The sequence below is a fragment of the Oryctolagus cuniculus genome, chromosome 6, assembly GCF_964237555.1.
Source record: "Oryctolagus cuniculus chromosome 6, mOryCun1.1, whole genome shotgun sequence".
Classification (NCBI taxonomy): domain Eukaryota; kingdom Metazoa; phylum Chordata; class Mammalia; order Lagomorpha; family Leporidae; genus Oryctolagus; species Oryctolagus cuniculus.
In genome coordinates, this window is record NC_091437.1 from 10,854,294 (window position 1) to 10,872,316 (window position 18,023).

General features: G+C 42.2%; 1 protein-coding gene across 3 annotated transcripts; it reads left to right on the forward strand.

The window, feature by feature from the left end:
- Nucleotides 1–4,140: 4,140 nt before the first annotated feature.
- LOC100348302 (protein FAM170A) lies at nucleotides 4,141–11,165 on the forward strand. 3 transcript variants are annotated; one of them, XM_070075781.1, is made up of 4 exons: nucleotides 4,141–4,406; nucleotides 4,814–5,084; nucleotides 5,670–5,744; nucleotides 8,399–11,165. In XM_070075781.1, exons 2-4 carry the CDS (start codon nucleotides 5,069–5,071, stop codon nucleotides 9,109–9,111), a joined length of 804 nt encoding a protein of 267 aa, XP_069931882.1. In that variant the 5' UTR covers nucleotides 4,141–4,406; nucleotides 4,814–5,068; the 3' UTR covers nucleotides 9,112–11,165. The 3 variants fall into 3 exon arrangements, with proteins under 3 accessions (XP_069931882.1, XP_069931884.1, XP_002710447.3); XM_070075783.1 differs by having other exon boundaries at nucleotides 4,818–5,084; XM_002710401.4 differs by lacking the exon at nucleotides 4,814–5,084 and having other exon boundaries at nucleotides 8,399–11,164.
- The last annotated feature ends 6,858 nt before the right edge of the window (nucleotides 11,166–18,023 follow it).

Consider the following 18,023-nt stretch of genomic DNA (forward strand, 5'->3'; position numbering starts at 1 on the left):
GTTTACTGCTCTAGTTTAGGGAAAGCTAGTTAAAAAAAAAAAAAAAAAAACATGGGAAGAGTGCAATCTCAGGGAAGATTTAGGGAGAGAATGGCAGAGGAAACTCCATGCAAATCAGAGAGACACTGTAGATCTACATGGAGAGTGCAGACACAGGCAACTCAGGACCCCAGAAGCCAAGAGCCTCAGTACCAGCTTTGGAGAGTGAGATGAGAACAGACTGCAGCAGCACAAGCCACTGGAGATAAAGCTGCAGGAAGAGCCTGGCGGGAGTCCGGCTTGGAACCCTGTGGGGCACAGGGTACCTGTCAACCTAGAGGGAAAACAGAGGGGGCACGTTTTTCTCTCCCTGACCACCTGGCACTGGCATCTTGTAACTAGCTGAGAGAAGGTGGGTGCCATTTTGGACATATCTAACAGCTGTGCCAGCTCATGGCTGTGCACCCAACAACCAGCCAAGAGGAGATGCCTGCGTCTGGCTGGGAGAACTGAGGAGGTGGGTGCTTGTGACTGTGGGAGGCTTGTGTGCCAGGACTGTGAAAATACTATGGCTGTGAGGCAGGGTATAGGGTGTGGCTGGGACTTTGGGCAGTCCCTGTGGGTGGCTCCAAACACTCAGGGCTCCCTGATGCCTCCATGAGGGTCATTGCAGCAGGATCTGTGCTCAGACTGAGGACTGCACAGACCCTCTGTGTGGTTCTTGTGGCAGCACGAATGAGTATTATACCCACTGGGGATAGCAACCAGGCATTGGTCTCCTTGGGGGACAGGAGGTGACCATGAGACTATACCAACAGAGGAGATTAAACCTCCCCTCTAATAAAAAGAGGGTGGGGGGAGACTTACTACACCCAATTTGGGTGTCACCTTGGACACTCCCCTCATCCTGGAGCACTGAACAGATCTCCCTGGCCAACCCACCACATGCCTCTAGGTATTTACTGAAAGAGTATATATTACACTAAGCCACAGAGGCACAGTCCAAAGAAAAAAGCCATCACAGGGAAATAAAACAGAAACCAACAAGTATCGCCACAAATGCCTAAAAATAAATGCAACAATTCAAGAAACAAGAATAAGGAAGACAACATGACACTCCCAAAAGAATACAGCACTTCAATACTAGAATGTGAAAGTAAAGAAACTGAAGAAATGCCAAAAACAGAACTCAAAAAATTGATTGTAAGATTAACTTAGAAGTAATCGGAAGCAAATCCACAAATTAAAGAAATTCACACATAACATGAATGAACATGTTTCCCATGAAATTGAGATTTTAAAGAGAAACTGAATTATTATATTATATTATATTAGAGGGGCCGCTGCCATGGCTCACTTGGTTAATCCTCCGCCTCCGGCGCCGGCATTCTATGAGCGCCAGTTCCAGTCCTGGCTGCTCCTCTTGCAGTCCAGCTCTCTGCTGTGGCCCAGGAAGGCAGTGGAGGATGGCCCAAGTGCTTGGGTCCCTGCACCCGCATGGGAGACCAGGAGGAGGCACCTGGCCCCTGGCTTCAGATCAGTGCAGTTCTGACCATAGTGGTCATTTGGGGGTGAACCAACAGAAGGAAGACCTTTCTCCCTGTCTCTCTCTCACACTGACTATAACTCTACCTGTCAAATTAAAAAATATATATATATATATTAGAAGTGAAGAATTCAATAGATCAAATAAAAATGCAGTGTGAAAGCGTTAACAACAGAGTCAGTGAGGCAGAAGAAAGAATATCCAAGTTAGAAGACAAATCTCTGGAAATTTTACAATTGGACCAAAAAGAAGAAATTAGAAAACTAAAAAGCAATGTTAGAGATTTATGGGATATTATCAAATGACCCAAAATATAGGGTTCCTAGGAATTCCTGAAGGCATGGAAAGATAGAATGAATTAGAAGGTCCTTTAACTGAAATAATTACAGAAAATTTCCCTAATTTGGAAGAAGAAAGGGACGTTCAAGTACAGGAAGCACATAGAACTCCTAATGGACATGACCACAACACATTGTAAAACTCACCTCAGTAAAACATACAGAAAAGATTCTAAAATGTGGCTGAGATAAGCTCTAGATTACTTTCAGAGAATCTCCAATTAGATTCACAATGGACTTTTCATCAGAAACCCTACAGGCTAGGCGAGAATGATGAGGTAAATTCTAAGTCTTAAGAGAAAAAACTGTCAGCCCAGAATACTATACCCTGCAATGCTCTCATTTATGAATGAAGGTGAAATAAAGACCTTCCACAACAAACAGAAATTGAAAGAATTTGTCACCATCTGTCCAGCCTTACAAGAGATGCTTAAGGATGTGCGCACACAGAAACACAACATGGTCATCACTTACGAAAAAAGTGAAGGCAGAAAATCTCCCCATGAAAGTACAAGGGAAATTCAAAGTAAACAATAGGAATATTTATGGAAGAACAGTAGGGCCAAGTCCTTACTTATCAGTAAGTAAAATTCACTTTGAATGTAAACAGTCTCAATTCTCCAGTTAAAAGATACAGACTAGCTGAATGGATGAAAGAGCAAAACCCATCTGTTTTGTTGCTTACAAGAAAGACATTTCATCAATAAAGAAACATACAAACTAAAAGTGAAAGGAAGGCATTATGCAATGATTAAGGGATCAATTCAAGAGGAAGATGTAACTATTATAAATGTAAATACACCTCATTACAGGGCACCTGGCTACTTAAAAGAACTGTGAATGGATCTAAAGGGAGACATAGACTTAAATAAAATAGTAATGAGGGACTTCAATACCCCACTTTGAGCAACAGACAGATCAACCAGACAGAAAATCAGCAAGAAAACAACAGCTAATCCACACTACAGACCAAATAGACCTAACAGATATCTATAGCACTTTTCACCCTACAGTTGCAGAATATACATTTTTTTTTTCTCACCAGTGCATGGAACTTTCTCTAGGAGAGACCACAGGCTCGGCTATTAAGCGAGTCTCAGCAAATTCAAGTAAATCAAAATCATACCATGCATCATTGGTGATCACAATGGAATGAAGTTGGGAATCAACAACTCAAGAATCTCTAGAACATACAAAACACATGGAGACTGAACAACGTGCTCCTGAATGAACAGTGTGTCATAGAAGAAATCAAAAGAGAAATCAAAAACTGTTGAGGAACAGGTTTTTATTTTATCATACTGTTTGTTGAACTCTTTACTTGGTATAGAATTAATCTTCCATATAAATTGTTAATTGAAAATAGATTTTAGTATAAAATAAGAATGGGAAATGGAGATGGAGGAGGAAGGAGGAAGAATGGGATAGTAGGTGAGAGGACAGGTTCAATGGGAAGAATCACTATGCTCCTAAAGTTGTATCTATGAAATGCATGAGGTTTGTACACTTTAAATAAAAGGTTTCGGGGGGGGGGGGGCGATATCTACTTATTTGAAAGGCAGGATAAAAGAGGGTGAGAAACAAAGAAAAATCTTCCATCTCATGATTCATTCCCCAAATGCCCACAACAACCAGGACTTGGGCTTGGCAGAAGCCAGGAAGCATGGATTCCGTCTGGGTCTCCCATGACAGTGGCAGGAGTTCAAATACTTGAGCCACCATCTGCTGTATCTCAGGCACTTCAGCCCAACATGGATCAGATGACAGAGAAGAGACTTGATCCAAAGCACTCCAGTGTCAGGTGTCCCCAGTGATGGTGTAGGCTCCTCTAGCATTTCTGTTTTTAATGTTACCCTCTAATGAATGGTATCATTGCCATTTCCCTTCACACCCACCTTGTTACAAATACTAATACCAACCAATAAATATTATGTTTCTTTCTGGTTCTAATTTTACTTACTCTGTTATGAAGCTTCTAAGAACCTTTATTTTTTTACAACTCTAAACTTTGTTTCTATTGCTTTGACCTGATTTGCCCATATTGTCCTACAGTTCTAGTTTACTGAGCCTCGCTGCTTAAATTTGACGCTATGGCAAATTCTCTTCTAAGCCTTAGGTTATTTTTACTATGAAGTGGATGTGAAAATCCAGGTTAATAGTGTTTGCACTGGACAAGTTAAATCGACTTAGGTAGTAGATTGTGGCAATGCAGTCCTAGGAGACTGCTGAGTCCCAGGAACTGGAATGATGTCATCAGTATGTCATAAATGCTGCTGAGGTGCGGTGACCTGCACTGTAACAGTCTGGATGCCTACTGAGCACCAGGCAGGACAGTAGTTAGGTGAAGAGCCTCTCATATGATCTGCTGGGTTCTGAACATTCAAATTTCATTCCATATCCCCGCTAACTCCCAGAGAGCAGACTTACTGGAAAAAATGGTATGTGATTGGAGTAATTCTCCAAGGAGTTGACCATGAAGCGGAAACAAAAGACAAAACATCTGGAAAGCACACTCTGCCCCCAGTCTGAAAAGACATCAAGAGGTATGTCTGAGGACGCCCTCTGGGTGTGGGGATGAGGAACTGCCTCTGAGCAAGGCAGACAGCAGGACTCGGGGCCGGGGTGGCAGAGCGGGACACAGGGAGCGAGGCAGAGGGGTTGTGAGTGAAGGCAGGCGGCAGACAGGAAGAGCTGTGTGTTCCCGAGTCTTCTTGAGGAACCAGGTCAAGAGAGGAAAGACAACTTCAGATGGCTGGCCCAGGTGCCTCTGTGGGGTTTGGGGCCTCTGATACCCACATAAGGTCTCTCTGGGTTGCTCTGTCGCAGACATGGTAACTGGTTGGTCTAGAGTTATTTATCTTAAAGAATTGGCATTTCCTTTTGTTTTCGTTCTGAAAACACTGGAGAAACACATGATGTAAGCTTGCCACTCACACATACTCCTCTAAAGGCAGAAACGCAAGACAGCGCTTCTACAGCCGAGGAGAAATGAAGCCGAGGAGAAATGAAGCCGTGGAGCGCTTGTAAGACGGGCAAGGATCAGCAAAAGCCACCCATAATGCAACTGCTAAGAAACACAAACTTTTCTTAGACTGTGAAGACATTAACGTGGGTCTCAATATGACTGTGAGAAGTAAAACAGGACACACACAAACAATGCAATGCCATTTAGAAATAAAGAGTAATGGAGGAGGCTCTCTTGTAAATGGGGAATTACACAGGTATGGTAACCATGGAGCTGAGTAGTAAACAAGTAACTCACTGGAGGACAGGGAGTTGCTTAGTGGGGGGAGGGGGAGGGGACGAGGGGACAGAATGCAGCCAACTTCAACAACCCAAATAGTGGTTCGCATTCCTGAGAAGGATCTGAAATTTAAAATTGTCAGGCTCTGCATGTTCTGATGCTTCCTTGGGCAGAGGCCTTGAGAGTGACACTATATCCATTTCAATGTTAATAAATTCGGGTGTATACTCAAAGATGTTATTGAGTGTAAATGATGAGAAGTGTGAATCACACAGTAATACCTATCCATATATACAAAATAAAATATGTAACAGCTAGGAGGAGATACATATTAGCATCTAATATATAGGCCAGCACACTACAAGGTCTAATTATCTCTCTCTCAAAAACACGTTACACTTTGAATTCATTGGATAGAGACCAGGTCACAGCAAATAATACCCTATGAATTTACTTCTTACTTGTAGTAGGATTCAGGGTTTATGTTCAGGTCAATACAGCAAGCCCTCTCCGTGTCCTAATTCATGGAATATTATTAATGAATACTATGTAATCCTTACAGGCAGCACTCAAAGGGACCCCGGAATATCGACAGCTCAGTCAGCTGGAAAACAAAACAGCATGGTAGAGGACAGAGGTTTGTATGTCCGTGCCTGGAGGGGCGCAGGTCACCGTTCCATTAACTTAATCACTAGTTCAGAACTAACTCTCAGGCAGGTTGATGAATATAATACACATGCGAAGGTGGACAGGGGATCACCATCAGTCTGCGCACTGTTTACAAATGACACACACTGCAAATCCATTCACTCATGACATGCACTGACTCACTAAATAAATACTACGCTTAAGCTTTTCTGTTGTAGAAGACAGATTACAGCTCCATAAGCATAGAGGCAATGTGTGTCTCTTACTGTTTAAGGCTGAATAAATGCACATATACACCAGATATGAACCCCCTCTCTGAAACTACTTTTCTAATTTCTCAGCAAAGCTGAAATGATACAATGATGTTCTGCGCCATAAATAAAAAGCATTCTAAGCTCCTGCTACTGCTCTAGTGTAGGGAAAAGCCTTTGAATCCAACAAGCAACCCTAAACTCAGAAAAGTAGAAGATGTAGAAAAGGTAGGGCATACACATGAAATAGAAAAACTTGGCTCAAGTTTCGTGTATTTACTTCCTATAATGTGTGCTTACAAATTATCACCAACTTAGTCCTCTAAACAACTTGCAATTATGCCCTTGCAAGTCCTGGGTGGGGAGGAGGGTAAGGATTTGCAAATTCTGCGGAGATAAAAATCCAGGTATTGAGAAGGCGGGATTCCTCTGCAGGCTGCAGTGGAGAATGCTCCTGCATAGCCCATGTTTCTCTTAGATCTAACTTCTTACTCGCACTGTCACATATCTTCTCCCGCCTCTGACCTCCTTGACTTGCTTTCTAAAGTAAATTGGGTGTTGCATTTAGGACCCAGCTATGTAACACAGGATAACCTCCACATCACAAAAACCTTCATTTCATTTATTTTTTTTAATTCTTTTCCTTTTTTTTTTTTTTTTTTTTTTTTGACAGGCAGAGTATAGACAGTGAGAGAAAGAGAGAGAGAAAGGTCTTCCTTTTTCCGTTGGTTCACCCGCCATGTGGCTGCTACTGCTGCTGCGTTGTAGCCGGCGTACAACGCCGGTCTGAAGCCAGGAGCCAGGTGCCTCCTCCTGGTCTCCCATGCGGGTGCAGGGCCCAAGCACTTGGGCCATCCTCCACTGCCTTCCCGGGCCACAGCAGAGAGCTGGACTGGAAGAGGAGTGACCAGGACAGAATCCGGCGCCCCAACTGGGACTAGAACCCAGGGTGCCGGCACTGCAGGTGGAGGATTAGCCTAGAGAGCTGCGACGCTGTCCTAAAAACCTTCATTTATTAACATCTGCAAAGTGCCCCTTCATCATTTGAAGTAACATTCACACACTCTGGAGTCCTTAAACAGTTTGGATGGAGAGTAATACTCAAACTTCCACAACTGTCATGAAATATGTTGAACAAAATAACAGATGCACAGCTAGGTGAACAAATATTAAAATTGCCTATATTGACTGTAGTCAACAGGATGGTATAGTCCCAAGACAAACATAGAACAAGCACTTCCACAAAGACAATACTATATGCATACTGCATACACCTAGCCATCAAACACTGGACCAAACTTAAAACTATTAAACATTCATATTCTAGAGCTTTGGTCAAGACAGACTGTGGTAGACAGTGAGCTCTAAAGATTCTTTGATATGAAACAGATTTTTCATTTCTTGAATGGGGCTGGCATTGTGGCATAGTGGGTAAAACTGCTCCCTGCAATGCTGCCATCCCATATGGGTGCTAGTTCATGCCCTGACTGCTCCACTTCCAATCCAGCTTCCTTGCTAATGGCCTGGGAAAAGGGGGGGAAGGTGTCCCAGGTGGTTGGGCCCCTGCCACACACGGGAGACCTGGAAGAAGTTCCTGGCTCCTGGCTTCAGCCTGGCACAGCCTTGTCCATTAGGTATCTCAGGAATGAATCAGTGGATGGAACCATCCCCCCCACCCATAAATCTTGATTTTCAGATAAATATATCTTTAAAAAAATTTTTACCTTAAACAGTAATCTTAGTAATACAAACAGATAATATATACCCTGGTAATATTTCTCAGAAATAAGTAAAAGCCACATTTATCTCAACATATTTCTCCTACATCTCCTTGAGAAAATGAAAATTCATAGTTGCAGATGTCTAAAGAGGATGCTGGAGCTGGAGTGGGTAAATGAGATGTTAGCATGTGTCTGACATCCAGCCCTTGGCTCCACTGTAGTTGACAGACAACATGCGACACTGACATGGCCTATACCTAGACCTCAGCAAGAACACATGCTCTTGCAATACTGGGAGATATATATATATATATATATATATATATATATATATATTGCGACAGGCAGAGTTAGACAGTGAGAGAGACAGAGACAGAGAGAAAGGTCTTCCTTCCATTGGTTCACCCCCCAAATGGCTGCTACGGCCAGCGCGCTGCACTGATCTGAAGCCAGGAGTCAGGTGCTTCCTCCTGGTCTCCCATGTGGATACAGGGCCCAAACATTTGGGGCCACCCTCCACTGCTTTCCTGGGCCACAGCAGAGAGCTGGACTGGAAGAGGAGCAACCAGGACTAGAACCTGGTGTGCCGGCGCAGCAGGCAGAGGATTAGCCTAGTGAGCTGCGGCACCGGCCTGTTCCACCTTTCTTATGCAGGGAATTTTCTGTTGTAGGAATCCATCAGTTCCAGGAAGAAGCTCCTTGTTTTCGAGGCCCTGAGTCGCCTCTCCTCCAGTGCTTAGAGCTTCAGCAGACTCTCTTGCCGTATCAGAATAACTGCTTTCATTACCATTTAGCCAATGAGCCCTGTACTCCAGAAATACATAGAAGAAGGGAAAGGGAGATAAAAGTTTACTACACGTGTGTCCAAAGAAAAAGAGAGGTGGCTGACTTACAGAATACGAAGAAAGGTTTGGAGCCTGCACCAAGGAAGGCAAGAGTACAAGAAATGACTTTCACTGGGAAGATCCCGATAGACACCAACCTCCCTGTTTTGTCCCCTTGGGAACTCCTAACGGAGAGTGAGTGTGGCTGGGATGTGGAAGAAGAGAAAGCAGCAGTGAGGGTGGGGAAGGAGGAGTCGTTGGACTGCCCAGCAGAGCCTCCAGCTCTGGAGGAGAGCCCCAGGGCCAGGACGCCCGAGTGGCTGGTGACCCCCGAGAGTGGCTACAAGTGTATGGGCTGCTGCCGAGTCTTCCCCAGCCGGACCGTCCTGCAGAGGCACGTGCAGCACGGGGTTGAGGAGGGCTTTAGCTGCCGTGCCTTCCACCTTGCCTTCGCCTGGCTGAAGAGCAAAAGGAGCATGAAAAAGAGAAGAAAGAAGAAAGCCACCTATGGCAGCAGAAAGGGGAAAGGTTTTTACAGGAGGAATTCCTCATGCAAATAAACCAGTGTTTTCTAGCCCTACCAAAGAGGAGCTGCCCTGTCACAGCACAGTCCACTGAGGCAGCCCCATCTCCTCTGAGAACCCAGAGCACCCATCTTCCCTCATGCACACCTGACACCTCCATGACCACTAGTATCGAAGAACCTTTTCTGATGGTATCCACCATTCTCTTCATCCCGAGAACCGACTGAGCTGTTGCCACCACAATAAGAAAACCTGTTTGCTTCATGAATATATTCTTTTTTTGCGTTTTGGTTTCCTGATAGCAATAGGCCCAACTGGCCTGCAATGAACTATCCAACACAATGACATTCTACCCGGAAGTTATCCATCCTCATGAGCGTCATAGCATCAAACCAGGCATAGCAGTGCCCCTGGAGCTGCTCCCAACTGTCCTGGTGAAAATGTGGAGCCAGCTCTGAAGAAAACATCTAGAGCCGTGAGAAGCCCCAGGAACACTGGACACGCCTCACCCCGAGGAGACCATTTCCTATTATACTCAATGGCCCACACACAGTCAAGGGACACTGAAAACACCTTGATGACTGCCTGTGGAGAAGAGGACAATATAGGCTGAGAAATATTTTAGCACTGTGGGAAGCAAAGCTTCCATCCCTGTCAGAGCTATCAGGATGTGTGATGACTTGGCAGAAATCTAGGGAGATTTCTCAACAGACTGAGGACCTAGCACATGCTGGTTCTCTTCCCACTTTGAGGTCTCCTCCAGCTTCTGGTTGTTGTCTTCCATTTACTATGTACTTCAATATCCAGCTCATAGTCTCCTGATCCAGACCGGATAGTGCACTTCACCCCATTCAACGCAATCCTTCCCCTCCTCCCAAAGAGAGTATGTAGGAGTACAAGCTTGATACACAAAAGTAAAATTAGACACAAAATTTAAATCAAACACATTGTATACATTGTAATACCCTTCTGTCCTGTAGTCTCTTCCACCCTTACTGAGTGTGCATTGCCAACAATTTGTTACAGTTTTCTGTTTCCTCTTTACATGAACAGAGACCTTTGCCCATGTCTCCCTCTAACATCCTTAGCAGTCCATTATTTATGGGAGGACAGACTGAATTTTAAAGGCAGGAAATAAGATTCTAAACAGATAAAATCAACTAAAAGACACTCTTTGGCTTCTCTGAGCGTGTGTACTTATAGGTGAACAAATGCTTCTTCAATCATAATAGTAAGGATGGAACATTTAATAAAACATCTGAGAAAATCAATCATCCGTATATTCAGATGTCCTCCAAACCATAATGTAGTTTGAAGCTTAACACAATTAGAAGTATAGAAACTACTAACTTCTGGAAGATATCATTTGCATGTCATTCATAGTTATTTAAGTTTTTATACTTTCAAAATAAAATTTGAATTTTATCACAATTTGCCATCCCCCACCAGAGAGACAGAAAAATAAAATGAAACTAGAAAGTACACCAAGCTATAGAGAGTAGTTCAATTTTCAAAATGCTGCTCTTTATACATTATAGCTTTTATCCCCCTAAAATTACTAGAGCTTAAAATTGCACGATGCCATTAGGGACACCTGTATACATACATACATAGCTGGTTATCTTGAAACAGTGTTGTTCCCGCCTTCCTTGTAGATGTGTATTTATAAGAAGCATATGTGAACACGTGTGTGCACAAACTCCACAGGAGCCGAAAGGTAGGTTGTAGTTGCTTTTGCTTTCATCTTCCTGATATTTCCGCCTTCTTTGGTAAGAACACCACCTCCCCACCATGACTAACCGGATGAGGTTCCTAGTCCACTAGCGGGTGTTCATGATTGATCTAAGCATAAGCAAATGTCTGTGTTAGACCAGTCTAAACCGCTGCCATGGAAAACTGGAACACAAGAGACAGAGGCTCTGGGGGTTCACCTGGAGTTATCTTTACTCTGCAACTTGAATAGAGCTCTATGAGCTTCTGCCACTGCACTTGCTACAACCTCTTTTATTTTTTTTAATAAAATACCTGGCTTTTTTAACAGCTACTTTGATTTTCTGAGCACCTCATTAAACCTTCAATAAATTTTTTCGTTTTGGCTTTTCATCAATGAGCCTGGGTCATTTGTTGTTGTTTGATGCTTAATTTACCTTTGTTCATGAACATTAGCTTTAATTCAGTATTTTTCCCCATTTTAAAAATTGAAATTTTCCTAGGACTTTATCTTAAAACACTTAGATTTGTTTAATTTGTTTGAACACCTACATCAAATGATTGGAGTTCCATACAACAGAGCTGGCTTTAAATCCCTGCACTGTGCCTAGCTTAAGTCCCCTTCCATAGCATTGTCCTCTACATCAGCTTGCTCTCTGGAGAATGGAGGTGAAAGTATTAAGCATGATATTTAAATACTACAAAGATGAAATATACATACATAACAGTATGTCTGAGGGTCACACCACAAGTAAATGCGCAGGATACAGTGTCTGGTTTAAGTGGTTAACATATTTTCATTTATTTTATGCATATATACATACATATAATTTCATATGCTATGCAGGTAAGGATGCTAATGCAATGCTTAAAGGACTTACACCCAAAATCCAAAGTGGTTTTAGCCTGTGTCACACCCTTGACCTTCAACATCTCACCTTTACTTCAATATAATCAATCTACCACAAAGAAACATTTTTAAAACCCAAGTTTTACAGCTGGACAGCCTTATCCTGTTTTATTATTTAAATTAACAATAATTGCACATATTTGTGGGCTACAGTGTGAAATTTCAGTGTGTGAATACAATGTGTACTGATCAAAGGGTGATTGATAGTTTTGTTTTTTGCCATTACTTTATCATTAGAGTCCTGGAGTTCCTTCTGTTTTTCCATACAGTATATACTAGGCTTTTGTCAACTATACTTACCTCCACTATGCTTTGTAATGTGTAGTTATTACACACTGTGTAATGTGAAGTTATTCTTTTTATCTAAATCTGACATGGCATCCATTATCTACACTTCCTCCTTCACCTCCACCACTCACAGGCTACAGTGATCACCATCTGTGTAGAGACTGGAGTTTTTTAGCTTCCATATGAGGAAGAACATGTAGTATCTGTCTTTATGTGTATGGCTTATTTAACTTAACATGATGTCCTCCAGTTCCATACTTTTTGCTAGAAATGAAGAATTTCATTTTTTTTTGCCAGAGTAATACTCTTCTGCTACATATGCTATATTTTCCTTATCCATTCATCTGATTATGGCCACATGTGTTGATTCCATATGTTGGTTATTATGTATAGTGCAGTAATAAACATAGCAAGGAGGCATCCCTTTGATATGATGAGTTCTATGTTTTTTGGGTATATACCCAGCAGTGGGATTGCTGGATCACATGGCAGTTCTATTTCTAGTATTTAAAGGAATTCCCATACTAGCTTCCATAGTGACTGTGCTAATTTTTACTCTCCCATCCCAACAGAGTGTAAAGGTTTCTCTAGGAGCCAGCATTGTGGCATAGGAGTTTGAACTTCTGGCTGTGACACCAGCATCCCAAATGGTGCTGGTATAAGTCCTGGATCCAGCTTCCCTGATAATGCATTTGCAAAAGCAGCAGAGGATGGTCTGGGTGCTTGGGCTCCTGCACACAAGTGGGAGAACCAAAGGAAGCCACCAGCTCCTGGCTTTAGCCTGGCCCAGCCCTGGTGGCTGTGTCCTTTTGGGGAATGAACCAGTGTCTTCCTCTCTCTAACTCTGCCTTTCAAATAAATAAAGAAACCTTAAATGTTTTTTTCTCTACATCCTCTCCATCATTTCTTACTTTATCTTTTTGCTAATGGTCATTCTAACAGGCATGAGGTAACGCAGTTTTGATTTCCATTTCTCACATAGCTATTGATATTGCACATTTTTTTCATGTACTTGTTGGTCATATGTATATCTTTTGAGAAATGTGTATTCAGGACGTTTGCCCCATCTTAACTGGGTTTTTGTGGCTGTTGCTGTTCTTGAATTTCTTAAATATTCTGGATTTTTTCCTTTATAAGATAAGTAACAAGTATTTTGTCCCCTTCTGCTGAATGCTGCCTCACTCTGTTGATTGTTTACTTTTCTATACAGAAACTTCCAAATTCGATATGATCTCCTATGTCTAGTTTCGTTTTTCTTGCCTGTGTGTTGGGATTCTTATCAAAAAACCATTTCTCATACCCAAGTCTTGAAGTGTTTCCCCTATGGTTTCTTCTTGCAATTCCATATTATCAGATCTTATACTTAGGTCTTGATCCATCTTGAGTTTTTAATACAGTGAAAGATAAGGGGTTTAATTTAATTTTTTATTTATGTATTTGGTTTCTACCAGTGGCATTTTAAAAATATTTATTATATACTAATTTAAAATGCAGAGTGACAGAAAGAATCTGCTTGATATCTTTAAAGGCTTATTTATTTACATGAAAGAGAAATAGAGGGATAGGGAGAATCAGAGAGAGAGATAGGAGAGAGATCTTCCATCTGTTGGCTAACCTGCCAAATGGCTACAGTAGCCAGGTCTGCACTAGGCCAAAGCCAGGAGCCAGGAACTCCATCATGGTCACCCACATGGATGGCAGGGACCCAGGTAATTGGGTCAACTCTGTTGCCTTCCCAGGGGTATTACCAGGAAACTGGATGGGAAGTGGAGCAGCCAGGACTAGAGCCAGCAATCTGATATGGGATGCCACTGTTGCAGGCAATGACTCAACCTACTGCCCCACAATGCCAGCCCTTGTTTTATAATTTTCATTGTAGACATCTTTCACCTCCTTGGTTAAGCTTGTTCTTTAATATTTAATGTTTGCAATTACTGTGAATGGAATTTCTCCATTTTCCTTTCAGCAATTTTCCTTTCAGCCGGATCATATAAAATGGCAACTGTTTTTAAAATGTTGATCTGTGGCCGGAGCCGCGGCTCACTAGGCTAATCCTCCGCCTTGCGGCGCCGGCACACCGGGTTCTAGAACCAGTCGGGGCACCAGATTCTGTCCTGGTTGCCCCTCTTCCAGGCCAGCTCTCTGCTGTGGCCCGGGAAGGCAGTGGAGGATGGCCCAAGTGCTTGGGCCCTGCACCCCATGGGAGACCAGGAGAAGTACCTGGCTCCTGCCATCAGATCAGTGCCGTGCGCCGGCCGCAGAACGCCAGCCGCGGTGGCCATTGGAGGGTGAACCAATGGCAAAGGAAGACCTTTCTCTCTGTCTCTCTCCCTGTCCACTCTGCCTGCAAAAAAATAAATAAATAAAATAAAATAAAATAAAATGTTGATTTGTATCATGAAGCATTACTTAATTGGTTTATTAGTCTAAGAGGAATTTTTAGGTATTTTTTTGCACAGAATCATGTCATTTCCAAGTGTGCACATTCATACTTTCTTTTTTCTTTCTCTTCCATAATTGCTTATTATATTCCAATACAGTACTGAATAAGAGTATTGATAGATGGCACCTTTATCCTGCTCCAGATCTTAGGAGAAGTCCTTTAAGCTTTTCCCCATTCTGTATGAAAGTGGCTTTGGGTCTGTCATATACCGTTTTTATTATTTGTATGCAGGATCCTTCTAAATTTGTTGTAAATTATTTTCCATCATGAAGGGGTGTTGAACCTTATCAAATGCTTTTTCAGCATTATTAAGATGATCATATGGTTTGAGTTCTTCATTCCACTGATGGGATTGATGGCATTTATTGATTTGTCAATATTGAGCCATCCTTGTATTCCCGCATTGAATGCAGTTTGAACATAATGTCTGATCAATGCTGGATCTAGTTTGCTAATGTTTTGTTGACAATTCTTGAATCTGTGTTCATAAAGGATGTTGGTCTGTGGTTTCATTTATATATTGTGCCTGTGTTTGGTTTTGGAATCAGAGTAATGCTGGCTTCCTCAAAACAGTTTTTCCATTCTTTTCAATATTTTGTGATACTGTGATAAGGTCTGGAGTTAGTTCCTCTTTATATGTTTTGTGGAATTCAGTTGTAAAGAAACTTTTCTTTGATAGGAAGCTTTTAATTATTGTTTCAATCTCATTACTTGCCATTGGTCTGTGTAGATTTTCTTCATAATCTTAATTTCTTCATCATCTTAATTCATCATCTTAATTTTCTTCATCATCTGAATTTGGTAAGTCTCATGTGCCTGGGAATTTATCCATTTCCTCATGGCTTTTCATATTGGTACTATACAATTTTTCATAGCAGTTTCTTATGATCCTTTGTGATTCTATTGCTATCAGTTGTAATGTTTTTTTCTCCCACTTTATTTATTCAAGTTTTTTTTCTCTTTCTTACTATGACTATATTTGTCTATTTTATTTTTTCAACAAAATTTTTAAATTAGTTTATATTTTATTTATTTCTGCTCTGATCTTTATTATTTCTTACTTCCTGCTAATTTTACCTTTGATGTGTTCCTGCTTTCCTAAGTCCTTAAGATGCACTGTTTATTAGAAATCTGTCTTAATGTATGCACATATTGCTATAAACTTCCTTCAATACAACTTTTACTATGTCCTACAGATTTTGACATGTTGTGTTTTTATTTTCCTTGGCTTCAGGATTTCTATGTTTGCTTATTTCAAAAGTTCTTTAAAGATCCATTGGTAATTCAGAAGCATGTTGCTTAATTTCCACGTATTTGTAAAAACTTCTACTGTGCTGTTTGTTGTTGACTTCTAGTTTTATTCCATTGCATTTGTGAAGATATGAGATGACCTCAACTTATAAAACTAATTGAGGTTTTATTATTCCTTGATATAGGGTCTATTCTTGGAAATATTCCATGTGTTAATAACAAGAATGTGTTTTCCATAGCTGTTGAATGAAATGTTTTGTAAACATCTGCTGGGTCCATTTGCTCTACAGGATGGTTCAATTCTGATGTATCCTTGCTGATATTCTGTCTGGATGATCTCTCCATTGATCAAAGTGGGGTTTGAAGCCCCCCATGTATTGTATTGGAAACTATCTCTTTCTTTAGGTCTAATAATATATTTTAAAAGATTTTATTTATTTATTTGACAGGTAGAATTACAGACAGTGAGAGCAGGCCGGCGCCATGGCTCTCTTGGTTAATCCTCTGCCTGTGGCACCAGCATCCTATATGGGCACTGGGTTCCAGTCCCGGTTGCTCCTCTTCCAGTCCAGCTCTCTGCTGTGGCCCAGGAGGGCAGTGAAGGATGGCCCAAGTGCTTGGGCCCCTGCACCGGCCTGGGAGACCAGGAGGAAGCACCTGGCTCCTGGCTTCGGATCAGCGTAGCTCCGGCCATGGCGGCCATTTGGGGAGTGAACCAACGGAAGGAAGACCTTTCTGTCTCTTTCTCTCACTGTCTAACTCATCTGTAAAATAAAAAAAAAGTCTACACCGATCTGAAGCCAGGAGCCAGGCGCTTCCTCCCGGTCTCCCATGCGGGTGCAGGGGCCCAAGTGCTTGGACCATCCTCCACTGCCTTCCCAGGCCACAGTTGAAAGCTGGACTGGAAGAGGAGCAAACAGGACCAGAACCCGGCGCCCATATGGGATGCAGGCACTGCAGGCAGAGGATTAACCAAGGGACCCATGGTGCCAGCCCCAGGTCTAATAATATTTGCTTCATATATTTGCTAGTCTTGTGTGTTGTAATTGTTATATCTTCTTGCAAATTGATGTTTTTATCACTGAACCATGTCCTCCTTTATCACTTTTTACAATATTTGATTTAAAGTATGTTTTTTCCTTCTTGTTTCTACTCATTTTGGGTTTCCATTTGCATGTCTTTTTCCAACTTTCCCTTTCAGTCTATGTGTATTTGACCCCTGAAGTCCATTTCTTATGGACAGCATATGGACAGCATATAATTGAATTTTGTTTTTTTAATCCATTCAGCCAACATGCATCTTTTCATTGGGGCATTAACCCAGTTACATTAATGGTTAATTGTGATAGATTATTTATTGTTTATTTTATATGTTTCCTTTTGTCTCTATCTTTGTGGTCTGGCAATTCTCTGTCATTATACAGTTTCATCCTCTATGTCTTTTTCTTTCTTTTTGGTATCTGTGTTGTGAGTGAATTTTGTACTGCTGTTGCTTTGTCCTATCAGGCATGCCTGAGTGATGTTATGGCTTGTGGCACCAATAGCTTTGGCCCTGGAATGGTGTGTTGTGGAGGGGATCTCCCCCAGTTCCTACTGGGTGGCTGTAGATGATTCTGGTGCTCAAAGTACCAAAAGCCAAGTCCCAGCCTGGGGGATGGGAACAGCCTTCGGCTAGGTCCCATGGGGTGAAAATACATTGTGCTGAGGATTGCACACTGGCAGACACACATGTGGAGCAATGGAATGCACACAGAGTCTTCCTTTGGTTCCACAGTGTGGATTCAGGTGACTGAGGTATATAATAGTAACACTCAACTCAGAGTTGCAGTACATGAAGTGTAACTTGCCCAGTTCCCAAGGTAGATTGTTAGGTTATTGTGGGGACTGTGCATTGGCAGCTGTAGGTTTATAATGAGGGAGTGGAAATGGGGCCTTCCTCAGGCCCCACAGGGCAAGTGCAGATGTCGCTGGGACTTGCAGAGCCAACCATTTCAGTGCCAGAGCTGCTAGATGCAGTAGAGGCAAAACCAGGTTCCATGTTTCATGTCCCACAGGGTGAACTCAGCTGACTCTAGCGGATACAGTTCAAACAGCCTCAGTCCATGAGCTGCAGGAATTGAAGGGGAACTTATCTAGACCCCACAGGGAGACAACCAGTTACATTTGAGACTGTGCACTAGCAGTCACAAGCCCGGAACAGTGGGTTGTAGAAAGGCCTCACTTGGGAACCAAGATGAACCTGCTGAGAATTACGGACTGGCAGCCACCAGCCTGAAGGACAGGCAAATAGGACCACCTAGGTACTACCCATAAATGAGCATTACTCCAGGGACTGTAGCACCAATA